Genomic DNA, 22252 nt, shown 5'->3' on the forward strand with positions numbered 1-22252 from the left:
TACATATATATATATATATATATATATATATATATGTATATGTATATGTATGTATATAGATAGATATACAGATATAGATATAGATATATATAGATATATCGCCACGTCTCAAACGATTCCCCAATGTCAATGCGTGTCTTCGTTCATTCTCAATCTCTCCTCTTCCTCAAATATTCATCAGAGCATCTTTTCTTCAGTCGTGCCTCGGCCGTTTCCCAAAGTGTAACAAAGACTTTTTTTAGACGCCGTCCGGCTTTCTAGCGGCTTGCTACTACGCGACTCAATCGACTCTGCTTATTCCCCGATGTATGCACGCGCGCTACCCCCCCCCCCCCCCGCCATCCCCACCCATCTTGTCGGTGATTGGCTGGAACGTGGTCTGTTATGTTTATGTGCACATCCTGTGCACTCAGCATTTGTGAGCCCTGTGTCGTCTCCAGAGACTGGACTTTTTCGTAGTGGATTCAGGGGGCGGGCCGCTCGCGGATCAAGGGGAGACGCCTAGGATTTGAGACAAAAACGAAATCTCACTGAAACCACGCAAAAAGGCTCGGTGCACCTTTAAGTTCTTCAGTTCGAAATATTATAGGCTGAGGGATATACACCATAGGCATAATAATAGATGCAAAGTTCAGGTCAGGCCAGACAGACATGAAGCAATAAAATAGTAATATTGAAAAAAAACAAAAAAACAAATACAACTCTGAGGAGTATACAGCAAGAAAACAAACAAGATGAATAAAAGATCAAATAAAAACAACTTTTTCAACAATCCAGCCACAGCAGGAACACAACAACCTTATCATCTGGCCAACACTTAATCTACTGCAACAGATTTGGTACCTCTTGCCATTTATTCCACGTATTTGCTGCAAGTCAACTGAAAGCTGATTTAAAAGCTCAGTATTAATACGTGGAGTGTCACGGGACAGGGATTCCTGTGAATGTGTGTGTTTGTGGTGGTAGATGGATTTCAGCTTTAAAAGAGACATGAGGCACAAGGGTAACTCGATTAGTAATGCCCTTAAAATGACAAAAAAAAATAAGAATTGTATATAAAGGAACATTAACCAAGATACACAGTATTTCAAAGCTTCTATTCCACAAAGCACATGTGCTGGCACTATGTTGCAAAGCTGTAGGTAACACATGATCTCCTAAAACTATGTAGACTGTCCTCAATCAAATATGGGCTGTCTAATGCGAACCTAACTCAGCACTGCATCGGTGCAATGCCACTTTGTGCCCGTCCACCTCTTGTGTTGACAACAATAAAGCTAGCTGGGTCATGTGATTGACCCCACTCACACTCTGTGTATCACACTTGATGTAATATCTCAGGAAAGCCTGAAGGGAACTGTTTCAAATTCGCCACAAACTTTCTGGTGGTCGAAGGTCAAAGGCCAAGGGTACTTTTCTCTCGTGTGAACAAAATATTTCAAGAAAGCCCCAAACTAGGCTTGTTCTGATTGGCGGTTCGATCATTTATGATTGAACGGACAAATCCCGATCGTTTTTTTTCCGAAGACGATTGGCTCACCTATTAACAATTAATGGGAATGTAGGAATTTAAGAGGGGGTCGCCTATTCTCTACTATCCAAATGGAACCGAATCCTTAGCTAAATATCTTGCGACCACTAGAACCATGCTTGTACCTTACACCTTTTGAAAAAGCTGCCATTAACGAGGGCTGGTGAGGTGCATTAGCGGTGCTACTTCGATGTGGTTGAGCAGAGTTGGAGAGATGATGAGAGCATTTATGTTGCTATGTGAATATCAAACCTGATTCGAAATGGCAGCCTATAATTCGGGGAAAAAAAAACCCAAAAACGCCCACTCGGACTCGAGAATTACCTAAAAAATATTGGGGTAGTGGTTAAAGGTCAAGGTCACAGCGACAGGCACACATTTCAGAGGCCTACAGCCACCATGCCTGGAGTACAGCTTCGACCAGGATGTTTAGTTACCCTTGTGTTAATGCTTAAGATTAAACCATTTACTGGGGAAGAGTTTCCCACAATAGAAGAAGTTGTTGCTTTGGAACATTATTGATAAAGTGTCTGAGGGTGAAATTAATCTCTGATCTAACACTGTTTTAAGAGCAGAGAGAGAAAACTCTGAGTATTTGCTGTGGTCAGACTACAAGGTGAATGCGCATTTCCATGCTGCGCAGCATCCTGCTGTACTGCAGTAGACCGGAGAGAGAGAGAGTGAGAGAGGGGGGGGGGGGGGGGGGAGAGACACTAAGGTGTGACAGGATGAAAGAAATAGTGAACAGCCGAGTCAAAGAAGGTAAAGGGGGGTATCAGGAGTACAGCTGCACTGTCAAGACTGTGCTGCAGTGCTACAGCAGTGGAGGGAACAAGCTCGTTCACTAAATTGGAACGTATACAACAGAGTCCAACTTGTTCTGCTTGGATAATGAGATGGGGTGTGAAGAGAATGATAACAGATTGATGACAAACAGAGGATAGGAACAAACTACTCCTAGTCCTTGAAGGAATAAAAGTACACTTAGTTATTTAATGAACTCGCTGTCCTTTAAGGACGAGGAACCGAAAAACGGTAGAGAAATCGGTTTATTCATTTCAAAACAGACCTATTGTCAGTCAAATTCCCATCCTCCATACTCCCACTGATGCTTTTCCTATTCTGTCCCAGTCATCCCCCCCCCCCCCAAAAAAAATCCCAGGCAGGTAGCGAGGCGGCCTATTTCGTGGGTTTTTGTGGGTTCTGTGGGTCCCAAATTATTTGAGAGGATCACAACATTCTCATTCCAAGTCCTGCGTTGCTTTTAGAACTGGAATGTGACCCGAAGAACCACCAGTATTCTCCTGACATGTTGAAGGTGACTGCTCCCAGACCTGTTCTTGAATCGTAGATTATGAGCTTTTTGGGCAACGAGCCACCTCAGACATCTGCCCTCTGTTACTCAATGTGGAGTTAATCTTGGATGCGCCTGGAGACTAATGAGCTCCCACCAACATCTGCCTCATCTTGTTGACTGCTAAACGACATCGGCCGGACAAACTACGACGCGAGACATGTTCCAAATTAATATCCCCCATCAGGATATGATTTTAATTTAAGAGCACAGTGGATTTAGCTGTAGAATGTAAATGCCTTTCTGATGTGAAGTTTCACTGAGGTTGCCTATTAAAACCAATCGTGTTTAACAGTGATTCAGTGACCGGTCAGGTGGAAAATGCATCCGCACATGTTGAGGTGTACCGGCTGTGTGTGGACTGTGTTCCTGTTCTGCGAGAGTAGATTTTTTTTTTTTTTTTTGTAGGCAAATTACAGGCTGGATTATCATCCTATCCCGAACCAGGAAGTCACCAGCACCCTGAAAACTTTTACCTTGACTGAACGGTTCCATTTCTTTCACTGTTCCTCCACTTCCTCAGATTTGACCATCCGAAATCAGTTGGTGAATTTTTAAAAAAATGTTGGATTTTGTACGCTGCGTACGTAAGAGGCAACGGGAACACTTCCAGTTATAGATTAGTTCCAGGTATGACACGTTTTAATCTACGATATTCAGAGTGAAATTCAAAAAATTCTGGTTTGTTTGCCGGTCAAATTGCCCTCCTATCGTGTAAGTTTTATTGGAATTGCTCGTTGACAGCAGATCAACATGTTAGCGCCGCTGACGTAGCAGCAGGTCCAGCTGACTAACCTGACCTTCCACGTCGATATTTGCTATCTTTGGCCATTTCTGTTCTAACAAAAGCGGTTCTGTTGAACCATAATTCACATTTTTCTTGTTTTCTAGATTTCACTCGGTACCGAGGAAGATAAAATGTCGAGGGCAAAATTGTTCCTTTTGTGCAGCACGCGGGAAGGCAAATGTAAAAATGAATATACGAATACTTACGGGACTGTTAAAATGCGGCATCGGCCTAAATGGTGCTTATGCTGGATTATCCTGACTGTCGTGGACTATTGATGCTGATGTATCTTACATTCCAAATTATTAGGAAAGGTTTTGCCGTGGTGGACGGGAAAAAGCCGGCCTGTGCATCGGTGTGATGTCACACCTGCTGCCACATACATCGTTCGACGGGGAAAATCCTAATTTGGCGGACGAGATCTCAGCATCAGAGTGATTCCAGCAGATTCCAGGTACTTTAGGTACATGCTGCAATAATGTTAAATGATGTATAAGTTAATAAATAAAATTTATGCTATGAGAAAAAACAAAGAAATTATATCGGGGAGAGATAAGTTGGTAACCTCAGGCAGGCCGACGGGACAGTTTGTTAGATGTTGCAGAGATGAACTAGACAGGTTAAATGCATTATAGTTAAGGTTCGTTTTGGAAAGTATTTTTGACTGCGGCGTCTTTTAAAAGTGGCCTCCTCATCGCTGCCACCGGCGCACAGGTGAAGCGGGCGGGTCGGCTGATGATCCGCCGGTACGTCATTGATGTTTGCTGTCTTCAAACGGACTACGGGAGGCTTCTCTGCTCCATTATGTAACAGCGATGTGATCCGCGATGACATGTGTGAGATGGAATGGAATGTTACAGCGCGTCCAGTAGCTCATATCAACAAGCTTCGGTCATTAACCGCCTGGGCCGACAAGCCTTCAAGCTGCTGAGCATCGTTTACATGGTTAATGGATCCTGGTGGCGTTGGCCACTGGAGATTTAAGTGTGATTGACAGCGGTGTGCGTGTTGCCATGAAGTAAACGTCTGCCCCCGGGCCCTCGCTGGACCATCCGCCAAATTGCATCTATTAATCACTTTATGGGTGCGTATGTGTGTGCTGAGACTGACAAACCAAGAGTGGACGCACCAATAATCCCATGTGATAATCTCCCTTGCAGCTTGGTCAATAATAACAACAGTGATGATAAGGGGAGGGGGGCAGAAACCTCTAAAACGCACATCACAAAGGTCACTGCAGTCTGTATCACAACTGTCCATCCGCGGAATGAAACAGGCTGAGAAATCTTCCCAAAATAAATGTTTCGGGACATCGATGCATCGTTTCCGTGCAGATTTTCTTGAAATTCCACACATTTCTTTCACGGATGGTGATTCATTCCTCTCGCCGACATCAAGATGATTCAGGTATGTGACACCGTGAATCAAAGTGTAAATCAAAGGTATCAGAACCGAGTCACCCGCTAGCAGCCACAGTCACACCAGCGGAAACCGAAACATGTCTCGTCTATGTGAATCCATCACTTCGCCGCTAAACCCACAGCAGGAATGTTTGGTGTTTGCTTGAGAGGACATGTGCCTTCATGAGCAAACAGATACCGCAGCAGCCAGCAGAGCTACGTAGGCACACGCACAGGTTATTTGTAGGAAGCCCGCTGTGAAGGTGTGAGTATAAGAGCCCACCTTGCGCTTGCGTTCAGCCCTCTCCCGAGAGCGCCTCCTCCTCTCTCTGGCCTTCTCCAGAGCCTTCAGGTCCGGAGGTTGGTCCATCTCAGACCTGGCCTTCTTAATATGAGCCGCAGCATGAGCCATGGCTGCCCTCTTGCCTTTCCCGCTTGAAGAAGAAGGGACCTGAGGTTTCTAGATCACTTTCGGAGGTCCTCTCAGAAAGCTCTCCTCATGGACAAAGCAGCCAATGATCAAACTGTTCACCTCACCAGGTGACTTTCTGTTCCACCAAGGACAAAATGTCACACGTAGATAACTGGGCAGAGGACAGAGGCAGCGCTGATACTCTCCAGCCCACCTCTTCAGCCATGCAGAGAGCGCAAGTGTCTGCTGCAAGCCTCCCTCTCTCCCTGCTGCCTGGGTAACTGCATCTGAGACAGGGATGGAGAGAGCGGAGGGGTGGGCAAGTACATGCCACCAGAGGTAAGGTAGAGGGCCAATAGAATGACAGAGAGGATATGGAGAGGCAGGGAAGCAGCTCCTCCCCTCGCTTTACTGCTCCAGCTACAGATGCAGCAGCATAAGCTTTGGGAACCTGAGTTCGAGTCAGAGCTGAACTCTAAATACACGACTTTCCCACTTACCATGCGTAGGGGTGTGGGGATTACAGACTGCAGGGTGAGGGAGGAGGGAACGATATCTGGGGAGGGGTACTGAGGCACCGGAGTGTCCTTTTTAGAAAAAGAGCACAGGAGGCTCCGATTTGACCGAATCGAGAGGGAGGAAGATCCTCACCCACATCAACCCCCCCGTGAGCAGGTCTGAAGTGGTACAGTCTGCTTCAGTGACTGGGAGATTTCACAGCTTCACAAAAACACACACACACACACACACACACACACACACACACACACACACACAAACATTTATGACAGTTATTTCTCAAGCACACGAGTCATTAAGATTCTGATACATGGCCTGATTGAACAAAATTAACTCATCATCTATGATCTATTCTAAATTCTGGACTATAAAACATAATTTGGCACTGTGAGTGACAGCTCACTGCAGCGCAGAACATGAGAGCTGTTTACACGACTCCATACAGTCTCTATCCATGGTGCTAAATCACATGACAGCCCTGTAAAAAACAAAAAAACAAACCAAAAAAAAAACCCCACTGTACAGCAGGAAATGAAAGCCATTCCACCATTCAGAGCACCGTTAGCATCACCAGCACCAGGGTGTCAGCCTTTAGGAAAGACATGCAGCATCCATTCTCACTGGATCACATGATCACATGTTACTATTGTACCAGTCAGCAGTAAGTAACACCTCTCCATCCGCACTGGCAAGATCCTCGCTCGCACTCAGTAAAGCCATCATCTGCAATGTTTCTCTTTTCCACAGGCCTCACCCATTTTGCTTTTTAATAAAATGGCACCACCTTGTGGCCACTGGCAGAATTACAAGTAAAAACAGGTGCATAATCAGAGCAAACCCCCCCCCCCCCCCTCTCTCTCTTGAATACATAAAATGATGTAAAAAATTAATGGTAAAAAGTAAGGAGATTTTAGAAATCATTTTTGTGCGGTGTAACACAGTTATAGTTAAGAAGTATGGCATTATAACAGGTCTACTGCACTAAAGACAGCTTTGTTTCTGAGTATCACCCTCGCCCAGCCTCTCTGCTCACTCCTTTTGTCCATATCTAACAGAGCGGGAGTCCATCACTCCTACCGAGGGTCTCCAACTGCTTCTACCTTCGCTGGGATTCTCAGTACAGGGTCACAAGACTCGCAAACCTCACCTTCCTCACCAACATGAATAGCCTGACCTCTGAGCTTATTTGGCTCAAGGGTCGTTAGCCCAGGTAATTGGTTCAGAGGAGGCTGAGGCGAGGGATGGCCCCAAGAAAGACGATTAGGAGAAAAAATGTCACCGTGTTAGCGGGTCATTGTGGCGCGAGAGAACATGAGAAACTTGAACGACAAAGCAGCACGACGCTCCGCATTCTTCACACTATTACAATGATTAGGGTTTTTTCTGTGATTTTTTTTGGGGGGGGGGGATAGTGTGACCAAAAACAAACAAACAAACAAACAAACAAACAAGAACAACTGAACAATCAGAAGATCAGAGGCAGGCATCGCGATGTTGTGGAGCTGTGATGCTCAAGCAACAATGCAACAATACCTAGAGCACGGATCTGGTCTTAACGTCTCCTCCGGTGTTTTTGAACTTACCTAGAAAAGATGAAAGACGAGAAAGATCTGATTGAAGACCTGCCACATACGTTTCATTACAAAGATTTTGCTCCACAAATGTGAGTGTTTTGGGATCATTGGTGCCATCCTTATGCGTTAGTTAGATTTACTTTGCATGTCATCACTTGTGCAAAAAAGGCCCGTTTCAGGTTTGGAGTTGAAATATGAATGAATGTCAGTGCAAAGACATTCATATGTTTTTTTCATAGTAATTCCGGAGTACAAAGTGAAAAACATCAGCGCAGACAGAGAGACGCCACACAAACGCACAAGAGGCTGAAGTAGCCTCAGGAGAAATGTCTCCAGGGATCCCTCAGGTGCAGAACACAAGCCTGGCCACACCTCAGTCTGCCACCAACATCATTCCATTAACAACACACACACACACATCATACAACATCAGAATCGAGGGAAACAGAAACATTTACGAATATGAAACCCAAGGGACTGAGGAATAAAGACACACACACACACACACACACACACACACACACACACACACACACACACACACACACACACACCAGTTAAGGTTACTGTCACAATCTGCATTTTTAAACGATAACAAACACAAGTGATGTGAAGTCTTATCTGTTTCTGTTGTTCCCCTCTGACATTCTAGCAAGAGAAAATCCAACCATGGGGGGTGGGGAATGCGAGCATGCGTGTATTTGTGTGTGTGTGTGTTTATGTGTATGTTGATGCTCCGGGGGATGGTCTTTAATTCATCACCCCTGACCAAAAAAATAACAAACGACTGCTAAGATTGAGCAGTGATGTGTGTGTATGTATGTATGTATGTGTGTGTGTGTGTGTGTGTGTGTGTGTGTGTGTGTGTGTGCGTGTCTTGCTGTATCAAATGGAACCCTTTTATAGAAGATTACATCCCACCTCAATTTACTCTTTGCACTTAACTACACGGTACAATGTATCAAGATCCAACCGTGTTTTAAACCTCTGAAACAGAATTTGACTTGCGTTTAATCTAAGATAGATCAGGGATGCATAATATTTGATTTGTTTTGTTTGTTTTTTGCTGATAAAAGATATGGTGATACATCACAGCTGATTTGGCTGCTATTGATATTGACCAGTGTCAGTATTATCTTTATAAAAACAATTTCATACGAAATTTACATATTTAAAAACACATTACATTTTTTTTTTTTTTTTTTTTTAGAAAAGCCTAAAAATCATATATAATTCCATTGTTTCTACACAGGAGATGACGAGCAAAATTAAGAAGACCCGAGCAAAAATGGACATAAATGACTTAAAAAAAAAAGAAGTAAAAATGTATTGAATAATGATGGTCTGCTGATACTGATGACACGCCAACATGAACTAGTTAATTGTTATTAGTTAACATGCTATACCTGGGCCACCACAAACACAAGAATATGGTTAAACCCCATTGGACAGAATTACTCTCTGGTGCTTTAAACATGAGTTTGACTCTTTTTCCATTTGTTCAGTAGATGAATTCACCAGTACACTGTTGCTGGGGCACCAGCATTGACTGGGGTTTCCGTGGGAAGCAACTGCAGCATGAAAGCAGTGTAACGTTCAGGTTTTGTCACACGCTTCGTTTTAATCAAAATTACGATGAAACAATTAAGAAAAAACAGGAATTCTGCATGTACTCTGAACGCCTGCGTGAAAAAAATATGTCAAGATTGTGAAAAAAAACGTATTTGTGAGAACTGAAGGTGTGAAACCAAAGCTAAAGCCTGCCTACGGCTAAACCCGCACAGTAACACTCCCAAGACGGCAGCGACTCTCCATCTCCCATTGCCTAGCAACAAGGTGGTGGGGTGTGGTCAACACCCACGGTGGAGCAAGGGAGGGAACGGCTGTTTCTGCTCTGTGTGTGTGTGTGTGTGTGTCTTTATTCCCCAGTCCCTTGGGTTTCATTAGCACAACCTCTCTTATCTAATGAGCTCTCTCTCTCTCGCACACACACACACACACGCACACACACACATAATAAATGAGAAGATGTTTTTAAGCGTGTAACAGTGAAGGGTTTCGCCATTATCTGAATGTCATACAAGAACACGTTGTCTTCGTTTCTAAAGAGAGTGGACACAAAAGGGCAAGCGAGTGTTACACACGCACCCACACACACACACACACACACAGAGGGAGATAGAGGGTGTGGTGAGGGCAGTCAATTCATCAGTGCCCCACCCAACCAAGCCAAGAGCTGTCCCAGAATTCCCTTGAGGCCTTGATGATGACATCATCCATCCCTGCTTCACGCATTATTCATTTTCACATGCACACACATTTTTAACATGTCCCACTTACTACTCTAATGGGATGTTGGAGGCATTTGTACAAAAAGAAATTACAGACACCACTCCTCAAAGACACACACACACACACACCCTCATACGGTTGAGCTTGTAAGAGACAAACATTTCAAACTATTGGTGTGTCTCAAATCCCATACTCCCATACGACACACTTAAAATTTAGAGTATACTCAACTCAAAATGGGGGAAAAACATATGGCTAGTATGCGAAAATTGAGTATGCAAAAGTACCCGGATGACGTAAGTACGTGACTGTGGACACTCGCCGCTCTCATTTTATCCGTAAAAATGGCGGCGGAAAGCCGTGGTGACAGTCGGTCGACACTGACTTGTATAGAATCGTCTTTACATTAAATAACGGGGACAAGTTTGGAATTCTGTGTGGACACGGGTTTGAAAAAAAAAAACGACTTGTCACTGAAATGTTTTGCTAAATAAAATCACACAAATAAACTCTACGTACCGGTGCATTTTCAGCCAATAGGAGGAGGACATCGCGTTGTCGGCGCCGACCGTGGCGTAACAATGCGCGGTGACCGTTCTTTTTGCCGTTTTCCTGCTTCAGAAATCGACAAACAACCGCAGGCAAAAGGTGGCGGTATTTAGCTGGCGCTGATGCGGTGCTAGCCGGTCACAAACCGGCGTAGAAGAAGAAGACATCGCGTCATTTCCGGCGAGTGTGCTGCGCGGCAGTATGCGATTTGCGACAGCACTGCGCTTTTGAGTACATAGTATGAGGAGTATTCTCAATCTGAAAATGTTAAGTATGCAGTATGGAAGTATGCCATTTGGGACAATACACATGTCCAACATCCAGGCCAGAGGCAGTGCGGCATGAATGATCCAAATGCAATTGCAGTGTAAATATGTTTAACTACATTGCCGCACAACAGGGTGAAATTTACGAATTTAAGCAAATACAGGTATGAGTGTCTGTATACCTGGTTTTGTCACCTATTGAAAACATTTTCTAGTATGAACACTAATCTCAGCAGGACCCATACTCCTCATCGGGACCAGGGGCGAACTAAGGGGCCGCTTGAGGCCCCATGGCCACCAGGGGGGGGCCCCCCAATCGATTTTTTTTTGTTGCTTTTATTTGTTTTGTTTTTTTAAACAATAAATATCTTAAAGTGACAACATAATTTATATGAACGAATGAATAATTCAATACAAGAAAATTCTGACTTCATGATCTATAAACCTGCCATGGTTTGAGTCACGACTCATGCGCATCAACCCCCACTCTCAGACATAAGGTTACTTTACCAGCCGGCTTTAGCGTTAGTCTGTTAGCTTCAGTTTGCAAGGATGGAGCAACCGAGAGCGAAGGAGGAGGGAGACGGTGGAAAAGATGGCACACTGTGACGAATGGAGGACTTGACCGAGGATTTCTTCTCTACAAAACCTTCACAGCATTTATCTGACAGCTTTGACTGAGTTTTGTCAGCCTGAAATTTGTTTTTATGGGTTAACGGGGAGCTGGTTTTGATCCACAGAGTCCGCCATACTGTACCTAAAGTAGCCAAGAATGGACAAACAAGCCCCTTCATTTTTAGTGAACTAGTCTTGGTCCTGCCTGTTTAACGAACATCTTAGCTGTGCTCTGTGTGCGAGTGTATATCTGCTCTGTTTTCAGTGGGTTTTTTTCCTTTCTTTCTCTCAACTGTGTTCAGTGCTGAATGTCTTATCTTTTCTTTCAGATGATTGTGAAACTGGCTGGTCCATCATCACGGTGACACAAAGGAGCTGAAGAACAGAGTGATGTGAGAGAGAGCGAGAGAAAGAGAGAGAGAGAGAGAGCGCTCATGACAAGAGAGACTGATGGGAAATCTGAATGGTTGCCACAAACCAAATTCCATTCAGAAAAACACAATTTTAAGAGTTGTTTCATTGACGGTTTGCGCCACTCCTATCATAATTTTGCCCCGAAAACACAAGCGCGCGCGCACACACACACACACACACACATTTTATCCTGTATGTCATCCAGTACAGGACTGCAAACATCTTTCACATCTACTGTTGGCTGATGAGGGTTGATTAACTGATTAGATGATCACACACAAAAAAGGAAGCAGATGACGGACGTAAAGCAATAAAGCCACAAAAGTGAAGATTTCAAAATAAAACAGGAACAAACAATGATCGATCAAAACAGTCAACACTAGACTGGGACGTATTAGCGGTGAGGCCCAAACTGGCTGATACATTTTCTTTCACATCAAATTAAAACTGTAAATGGGGACCAATCAAATTTAAGAATTTTTTTTTTTAATGATGGAAATGAACGAGCAGATTGACCCGACAATCATAGCAATGGTTCAGTCAACGTAAAGATTCCGTGATGACAGTGAAGACCTCCAACAGACCAAATCCCTGTCAGCCCTGTCACGTCTTACCTGGCCTGTTGCTCCCACCACCATCCCAGCACTCATGGGTGCTCCAAAAGAGGCACCAGCACCCCGCCCTGAAATAGATCCGACGTGTGTGTGACTGTGTGTGTCCAAGTGAAGACGGAAGCATGTGTGTTGTGAGTAATGTGTGTGTGCGATTGGGAAAGAGGCATAAGTGCAGGACAGTCTTGCTGACTATGAGTGGATTAGTGTGTAACGTGCCTGAGGTATTAACACACACACATGCACGCTCACACACACACACACACACATGCAAACACACACGGATGTGACCAAACTGAGGGGGGTGTGTTTTCTTAGTGGGGATTACGTGGACAAAAATAGGAGTCTTTCCAACTGACCTAGAACTAGAATGTTACAATAAAGAGACAAAGGGTAGCGGAGGAGCCAGAACACACACCCGCAGGAGGAGCAACACAACAGGTATGTTGTGCTCGCAAACATGTGCACATATGTTACCCATTCTCCTGTCGGGACTGTCATGGCTGAACAGAAGAGTTTATGCCACAACAATGCAAAAACTAAACGTGTACAGTGAAATTAAATGCGCAATTATTCCTTTTCCCTCGCAACAGTAGCAGAAATTGTGATAGTCTTCATGAGCAAAAATCGTGTCATATATGAAGGGTGCACTGAAAGAAAACAAACAAATATACTTGGTAAGGAACTGAGGTTTGCTCTGAGGTTGAAGCTGAACATCATCACAAAAAAAACAAAAAAAACCCTGAAATATCTGCAGAAAAGTCTCCATGAAGACTCTTGAACCGCGCGATCTTACCTCCGTTTGAGTTGCACTGGTCTTATTTATCCAGCTGATTACGAATTACTCACAAGCAAACCTAATTAGGATGATTAACTTGATCATTAAGGGCTCTCAAAGGTGCCGCACGCTTTACATCTGAACTACCAACAAGTATAAAATGGAATCGGTTGACGTAGCACAGACTCACGGCATGTCCACATTTCATTCGGCCAAGTTATAATCGTCCAGATTATTCAAAAGAAAAGACATTAAGGGACATTGTTTTGTCGTTTCTGACGCCATAATGTGTGCGCAGTTTAATTTCACAAGTATAGCTGGATGAAACACGCCTGCAGCACACTCACGTGCGCCTCTTGTGGTGTTAGAATCTTTGCGAGCTTAGCTGACGGACGGCTACAGAGGTACATAATTGATAACGGGGGGTGGGGAGCGTTACAGCCAGCCGTCAGGAACTGCTTCCTGTCTGTAAGGCTAAACTGAGGGCTAAAGTAGACTCGTAAAGGGAAAGAACAAACTTGCGTAGATGACCATTTCATGAATGAGGCTATTACTGTTATTGTCACTGCTGTCATCAGCATTAGTGATACTATTAGTAGCAGTTCTGCTATAAATTACTGCCAGTTTTTATGGCTCGGTGAAAAGGTCAGTGGAGGTCCTGTGTTCAACCGCAGCTCCCCCACACTGCGACGAGGTGACCTAACTCACCTCAGGAGCTGATTAATGTTTAGATGACATGTTTAATCAAAAACCACCATCCCGCTTCTGAGGATTTATCAAGTTTATAGGCGTGTAACTTACTGCTGTATCCGGGGTCACATTGGTAAACAGGGTTTAAAAAAAAATGGCCTTGTAGACCATCTGAGGGGCTCAAATCCTGGATTCTTTCATACGACGGATACGATCAATTCAGCTGACGCTACTGTCAATCAGTTGAATTGGCATGATTTTTCAGTGTGGAGGGGGGAAAAAAAGAATCTGAAAAGAACCCACAAAGGCACAAAGAGAGAATGTGGCTGGCGGAGTTGAGCCAGAACATTCTTGGTAACTACAACACCACCATGATGTCTTCAAACTAATCAACACACACACACACACACACACACACACACACACACACACACACACACACACACACACACACACACAGTTCCTTCATTCAGGAAACAGCAACACTTTACAATCCACAAAGATTTTGTCATACGTCGCTGCCTTGCTTTTCTCACGTCTCTGTCGCAGCCGTCTTTCCACCAACCAGAAAAGACCCCTGCCAAAATGAAGGCGCAAAACCTACAACTTCCATGGTAATTTGGACACAGATATATTCCAAAATAAGGTTTAATCCCCCCCCCCCCCCCCCAACGGTCACACAATTTGTTTTACCATCAGCTGCCTAAGCAGAGCCCGTGAGTTGATGTATTTGTTGTACAATTTCAGAACAAAAACCCCTGCTGGTCCCTCCAATGTTGAACCACAACCAGTGACACCCTTCCACACATCTACTCGACATATTTGTACCCTTGATAATTTCTCTCCTCCACTAGGATGACCATGCTCCTCCGGTTAGCCAGCTGGAGAGACTGGCTGGGACTCATGGCATCATCATCATCATCATCATCATCATCATCATCATCATCATCCGGGTCCTTCAGATGCTGCTCAACTGTTTGGTGCAACGCAAAGCATCTTCAACCTTATCAAATGCAGGAAATGATATGGGATCCATCTTGTTTGGTTGTCTGACGGCTCTGCAGGGTTAGGTAATTTAGGACCGGGCTGGAAACAATTTGGATCGACTGTGATAAAAATCTGTGTGAGCTATTAAAACACCATTATAGCAACGTTAGAGGGAGACTGGCATTCGACCCTGCCAACCCTGCACCAATGGCACCACAAAATTCATGACAGTGCACAAAACAACACAAAGGCGATGCCCAGGTGCATATATACACACACACACACACACACACACACACACATATATATACACACACAAGGCATTGAATAATGTATAGAGGCGAAGGGGGAGGAGGAGGGGGAAAAGATGATTATTCAGCGCTGCTCCAGGAGATGGGGGTGGGGCCTGCTGCAGGGGCAGGAGCAGAGAGACAGGGGTTTCATTACACATCATGGGAACACACTTCCACATGCTGTATCTGAGGATTTGGATCAGCTTCTCTCGAGGCAGACAAATCTGTTCTTTTCTACATCCCAAGAAGAGCTGAGACAGCAGTGGAAGGGTTAAACTGGGCTTTAACCAGTCAGAGATGCTACAACCAGTCAGAGACAATCTAAAGGCAAGTAGAGGTTGCAAGAGGGGGGCAGGGTGTGTGTGTGTGTGTGTGTGTGTGTGTGTGTGTGTGTGTGTGTGTGTGTGTGCGAAGGTAATATCCTTCAGTTGATGGGGCTGGGGGTCGGAGATGACTTGATGGAGATTCTAGAAACATCCATAATGACCATACTTCAGAATCCCATTTCTATTTGGAACTTCTTTTTTTTTTAACTATAAACAATTGATTTATGTATGCATGCATAAGCAACCTTTGCGTGGTAACATCTGGTAATGAAATGCTGACCAGAAATAAATGGAGCACTTGTCTCTCATAAATGTTACATTGATAGAGAACATATGTGTTCAGAATTGAGAGCAAAATAGATCAAATAGATATTTTGTAACTCAGCAGCCTTCAGACGAGAGGCGGGGTTCACCCTGGACAGGTCACCAGTCCATCACAGGACCAACACATAGAGACAGACAACCATTCACACTCACAGTCACACCTACAGTCAATTTAGAGTATCAATCAGCCTCATCCCCTCTTGATGTCTTTGGACTGTGGGAGGAAGCTGGAGTACCAGAGAGAACCCACGCAGGCACAAGGAGAACATGCAGACCCCGTGCCTGAGCCGGGACTCAAACCCGGAACCTTCTTGCTGTGAGGCGACAGTGCTGACCACTGCACCACCGTGCAGCCCAGTTTTTAAAAATAAATTATTACAGTCCTCTTACAATAAAAATCTGTCTTGATTTTAATTTAACTGTTTATTGCAAAAATTGTAGTTTTAAACGGCACTGATATTAAGAAGGTATTCTTATATTATGGCCATCCTAATTAACTACGGAATGACTTAAATAATAAACCCAAGTTTCAGAAAAGCAGAGGTCATGTCAGAGTGTCTACTAACAGAGTACAGGTGAAGCTAATGAAGTGGCCTTGTCACTCAGTTTAGCTGAATCACTGCTCTGTGACCTCATCAACCTGCTGTGAGATATATCACCTCTGAAGAAGTGAGGATTAGGCTTGGGCACTATGACAGTGGACTGTACAGAAGTACTAAAAAATCTGGATCTAATCGAGTGGTTTGACAGGCACCTCAGCAGAGAAAGATGATGAATGGGGATAGCTGCTGTAGGAGCTGGGAATACTGGGAAATGTGACTGCCCCCATCAGGGATTCTTTTGGCTTCAATCCAGATGAAAAAGGTGAGCCAGCAGAAATTTCAACCAGCGGTGTCACATTTTGCCCATCCGGTTTCATAAAATTGCTCAGATTCTGTTGATGTGGTTGTCTCTTGTTTAGTCTCTACCATGATAACGAGGATTCGTGGCTGCATTTGTCCTTTTTAGTCTGTTTTAGCAATCTGCTGTCTGCACTCAGTGTTTCACTTTAAGAATTGACCAGCTACACGATGGGCCTGTTTCCACCGGCTCACTTCAGCTCGGGTCTGTTTGGCCCCGTTTCCATCGGCCCCAACACGGCACAAACTGTTACCATTTTGGTCCCTGCTCCGCTGGGGTTCCAAGCAAGCAGAGCGGGGACTAAAATGTGACGTAAACACGTAGCGGGGCTCTGATTGGGTAACTCACCCGCTTACATCGTCTACTTGGTATCATCTTGGCCTCGGTGGAATACTGGTCGATCGCTTGGTGGAGTCTTTTATTCTTTTCTGGGCTGTTCTGTTTCACCGCTTGAAGCCTTGCCCGTCTGTCGTCCCTCACTTTTAGTTGAAGCAAAAACCACAGACAGAGCAACAGGCAGAACGCTGCCTCCGTGTCCTCCATTGTTGTTGTTGTGTTGCACACAAGTTACACCGGGGAACTCTCGGCCGGTGAACCCACCCACGCTGACACAGTACCCAGTGCTGGTGGGAACGCACCCGAACCGACCCGAACCCACCCGACTCAAGCCGAAGTGAGCCAGTGGAGACGCGCCCTAGGGGCTTCGTGTAAAGGCTTCCTGTCTGGCGCGATTAACTCTGCGTAAACTTACGTCCCAGGTAATACGTCAAACCTCCAGTCCAAATACTGGGCCCCTAATATTGGCCCTCCAATGGCAGCCTTAGTCTGACCAGTCATACTCCACAACAGAGCTGATGACCATGAAACAAATACCAGTGTTGACTTGTTCCTCGGATTTCCTCGGAGAAACAAGGGATGGAAAAACGCGAGGTGCATTAAAAGGTCTTGTGTAACAAGGCGGTCTTTCTCTGCCGCCCTCACATCCATGACTGGTCTTGTCATCTGAAAAAGACCTTTGACTCTTCCAAGTCCAGGCGCCTCCTATGAATGTAACCTTGTGACACAAACTGTTTCATGATTCAATACTGAAAAATGTGTCCTGAAAAAAAAAAAAAAAAAGCTTGGACTAGCTTGGAGCCAGATAGCCATTTATGTTTGATATATGTTGTTGGCACCATGAGGAGGCTGTCATTTCAATCACCTCAGAAAGGTTCCTCCCATGTTTTTTTATTGCTGCATTGCCAGTGAGAGAAAACAAATTTCCCAACAGGTTCATCCTACTGAGAAGAAACCTCTCTCCCTCTCTGCGGAGCACTGACTCTCTTCTGGAGGAAGCACGTGATAGATCGCAGTTCATGTTTACAATTAAGTTGCTGAACGTTCTCATCTCACTTGTCTGACACTAATTTAAGTAAATGTGATGAATGTACAGCATCTCCACGGAGAAAGAAAGTCTTCGGGATGTAGTGGAATTTTCTGTGGAACATCGCTGTAACCATTGAAAGCCTTCACAATGGGAAGGCTTGTCTCTCTTCCCCGGTCAAATGGGTGACATAACACATGAAAAATGGTGACTTTTGTGTTAAATTGTTTAAAAAAAATGAGACACAAATATAAAATGGGCCCTTCTTGTTACACAGCAGTACTGCAGGTGACACTCGAGCGAAGGATTCGGGTTTGACGGATTCAGAAGGACTTTTCCTGTCTCCCTTTGTGTCGTCTGTAAACGAAGGCTGAAAATCGTGTGTAATAACGCCAGTGTGCGCGTGCAGCTTATGGCAAGGCGCTGCCAATGGGATTAGAAGGAAACAAAAGGTGATGTTAGTGGTGAGGCGAAACGAATAGGACCCCCCTATACAGAGCTGAGCTAACTAGATTAGCCCTGCCACTGTGAGCGAGACGTCATTACGGCTCCAAACACACAGATGGAGAGTGGTGGGTGGGGTGGTGGGTTATCAAAAGATTAAGGCTGAAGAAAGTAAACCCCTTGCAAATGCTCAAAACACTTGTGGACCAATAATTTACAGTTATGGGTCGAGACAAACAATTTCTTCATTTATTATATTATATCTCTACCATCAAATATGTGTCAGTATGGACGGTATTTGCATCTCTCGTGTAGATTATGGAGAAGTTTCTGTTATTTCTCTTTGGCCTACAAAATGTGTCAATCAGGGGATACTTAAATGTAATCTGATCACTGTTCCCAGGAAGGGGACAAAGAGACAGGAAATATCGATCCGCTTTGTCCCAAGAAACCAAGACAGATAAAGGCAAATAAGCAAGTCAATCACATCTATGATACTGTGCCACCAGCGATAAAAGCGTCCCCCTATCTACCTTCTATTTACAACTGCATTATCTATTAATCAAGGTGAAGAACTTAGACTGGGACTCTATCAAACCCAAGGTGAAACAGAGCTCCAATTGTCTCCACGCAGACATCCTTAGCGAATCCCCAGCTAGACCCGTCGGCCTCCTCAGAAAGGTCAATCTTCAATCAGTGAGTCAAGGGTGGGTTGCTGGGTGGTCTCCATGCCTGCAGAGGTCAAACACTGGCATCAATGAGCACAGTTGGAGGCTGATCTGGTTGGAATGGTTACATCATTTGTCTCTATCGCACAGAGGCCTAATGGGTAATGAGCACTTTGGGTACACTGGATTTTAAAGGGAAAATTTGCAAGCACCTGACCAACCACGGGTAGCCCGTCTTGTCACATAGGGCCACACGATCTTCTTTTAAATCCTACTTTCTTGAGTCTGCTTGGAGGACATGTTCCACACAATTACACATTCTAGTTGGCCTTGTGTGCATATCTGTGTAAGTATGTGGAACATGTTCTCTTCTATGCTGTTTTCCTGAGTCTGCTTGGAGGACATGTTCCAAACAATTACACAGATATGAGAATGTGACAAAATTTACACCAAGCACGCCGGCTGTGGAATACTGTCTAACTCCGGAATGTGGAGCTCTTCACTCAGCAATTGTGCAAGGAAGCAGTGACAGGAAATGTGAGTACACACAAAACGCGATTGACTTTTAAGTGTGCAACGTGCAATGCGAATGAACAAAGTAACACTTTTTACTGAAGAAATATTTGTCTTTACCCAGCCCTCTAGTGTTCTCTTCCAGTATAAAAGGGTTCCTTAAACCTCAAATCTGAGATCGTTTTATCCAGGTGAAGACAAGATGAACATCTGCATAGGGGCTTCCAGCAAAGTGGTCGCTAACCTTCGTCACTAGAATAGAATAGAATAGAATAGAATGCCTTTATTGTCATTATACCAGGTACAATGAGATGCAACGCTGCTCCTTAGGATGTGCACATATAAATAGAAAAATTTACACAGCTATACCTACTATAGGACTAATACTGACATAACTGTACATAGACTCTGCAAAGACATAAGGACATATACTGATAAATATAAGACATATACAGAGACTGTACAACTGTAAACAGGCTTGTGCAAGTCCCACTGTGGATACATGTGGGAGTGGATAGCAGCTTTAAGTGGTGCTGTGGTGCATCGAGGTGCACAGGCACATTCTAGTACCAGATTCAAGGTGGCTGTGTCATCAACAGATTGAGGTGACTTAGCATTTGCAGTGCAAACATGGCAGAACAGTCCCGGTGATAGTGCAAAACATATAGAGGTACTGCAAAACATATAGAGGTACGATACAGGTTGCAAACTATCATTGTCCAGTAAGTCCATTCGGTTGTAGTGGATATTAGTGTCCGGGATCGACGAACAGCACGCAAAAATACACACAAAAATACACACAAAAAACATGCGAGGGTAAGGAGAGCTTGAAGCCGCTGCATCCTTGTGCGCCGCCATCTTGAATCAAAGCAGGAATGGTTTACGTGCGTAGCAGGGAACTTGGGGCCGATTTGCAAACTTGGGGCCAATGTTGGCAGAGGACTACAGGGGAATTACAGCATATCTCATGTTTAATTACTCTTTTAACTACTAGCTTAGATGTCTCTGTGGTTAACAACATGCTAGTTGTCACAGCTAGCAGGACCTCCCATTACGGGTGACATCTTGTGTGGAATAACAACACATCTTTGCATTGAATTTGGACATAATCTGCTCAATCGTGCTTAGTGGACACACCATAACATGAAAAATAAATTTTTGGCCAAAGTGTAGCTTTGATCTCATTGTCTGACTAACTATTAAAAGTTTGGCCCTCTGGCTCACGCTAAGGAGGTTAGCATAGGCGAGGAAACGGAGACACCAAACTCTAGGGTAATACACTCCCCCCATTTGTTTGGAGTGAGAAATTTGAAGTGATAGCTTATTTGGCTAACCGTTAGATTATTCAGAGGAACAACGTCAGTGCTTTTGATTTTGCAAACCATAATAAAATGTTTGCTGGAAAGATTTATTCCACAATCGTCACATCTGTCCACTGGCGACCTGTTTAGGCAATATAGACTCAATTTCAAAAGCCTACAAATCAAGTCTTCCCTACATTGACTCCTGCACGTTAGCCTACCCATTTAAGTCAAGTCGATTTTCAAGTTCAACACTCTTCCAAGCAGTCTGCCGGCCAGATCGACTGAATGTGTAGACCTAAGAAACATAAAGATCCGTATGAAAATATCTTTGTTTTAAAAGGCATCCCTCAAATAAAACATTTATCCTCAGGTTTCTGGTACAGGACATTGGATATTTGAGGCTCGTGTGCAAGGCAACATTAAGTTGGGGGAAGGTTACAGAGTCTCTATAAACCATCTTGAGTCAGGTAAATGTTTATTTTTTCTGTATTTACTCTTTACCCCAGGCATTTTTCGAAACCTCTCATCAATTAAAGACAGCTTCATTGGGTCACGTCTGTTCCCGATCACCCTAACAGCCCCTACATCCAAAACCAAAAAAACCTGTCCTCACACCAACATCGGCACCTTCCAAATCCAGTGGGGGATTTAAATTTTTTTAAGGGAACGTTGGACTCCGCCCAGTAATTCCCTCCATCATGTTGTAAATAACAGATTAGAGGGAAGATTTAGAGATGAAGGGAAAGGATAAAAAAAGAGGGGAGAGGGAGATTTACTGACTTTCTTCCTCTTAATGCTTTCGAGTCATTTTGTGTTGATATTTTGGATTCCAGTAATCTCTGACAGTTTGCCCGATTTCTTATCATCAAGCACATTGGGATGAATATGTTGGGAGAGAGCATCCAGAAACAGGCCATGAAATCTGTATTCAGTTTCTAAATATTAATATCAGTTAATGCCGTAAATCAATAAGATCACTTGTTAATTTTCAGAAGGAGTGTGTACTACACTGTACAAAGTAATGCACGCACCTGTGTGAAAGGCACTGGCATAGTGTGTTTTGATTGGAAAAAGAGCGTTCTTGTCATACTGCAATCTGAATTTTGTCTTCAGTGTAAAATCCTGGTCCATCACGTACACACACTTGTTACCTCATCACCTTTGCTTCCTGATTACTGTTTGTGTCTGTGCGCACGTTCCCACTGGGCCCATTTAGCCTCCCCAGGATACGTTGCCGGGAATATACAACAACAAAATGCAGGTTTTCTAAGGTCAATCAGTCGAATTTACCCCGTGCAGAATTTCTACTGCTGAGAATGATGGATAGCTGAGTAAACC

At 44.2% G+C, this 22252-nt stretch overlaps 1 protein-coding gene across 22 annotated transcripts in view; it reads right to left on the minus strand.

Moving 5' to 3' along the window:
* ank2b (ankyrin 2b, neuronal) overlaps nt 1-22252 on the minus strand; it is a 138800-nt gene that overhangs the window by 83573 nt on the left and 32975 nt on the right. For 10 of the 22 annotated variants that reach the window (XM_086197468.1, XM_086197445.1, XM_086197453.1 and 7 more), the window contains exon 1: nt 5356-5901. The exons of 2 other annotated variants lie outside the window; for them this stretch is intronic. In XM_086197468.1, the coding sequence (XP_086053594.1) occupies nt 5356-5484 (129 nt within the window). In that variant the 5' untranslated portion in view covers nt 5485-5901. Of the gene's footprint in view, nt 1-5355; nt 5903-12327; nt 12502-22252 lie in introns of those variants that run through there. 10 more of the 22 variants (XM_086197466.1, XM_086197463.1, XM_086197462.1 and 7 more) reach the window with 4 other exon arrangements.

Source organism: Aulostomus chinensis, chromosome 24 (assembly GCF_037954235.1).
Source record: "Aulostomus chinensis isolate RoL2024-O1b breed Wild chromosome 24, RoL_Achi_v1.0, whole genome shotgun sequence".
NCBI lineage: Eukaryota > Metazoa > Chordata > Actinopteri > Syngnathiformes > Aulostomidae > Aulostomus > Aulostomus chinensis.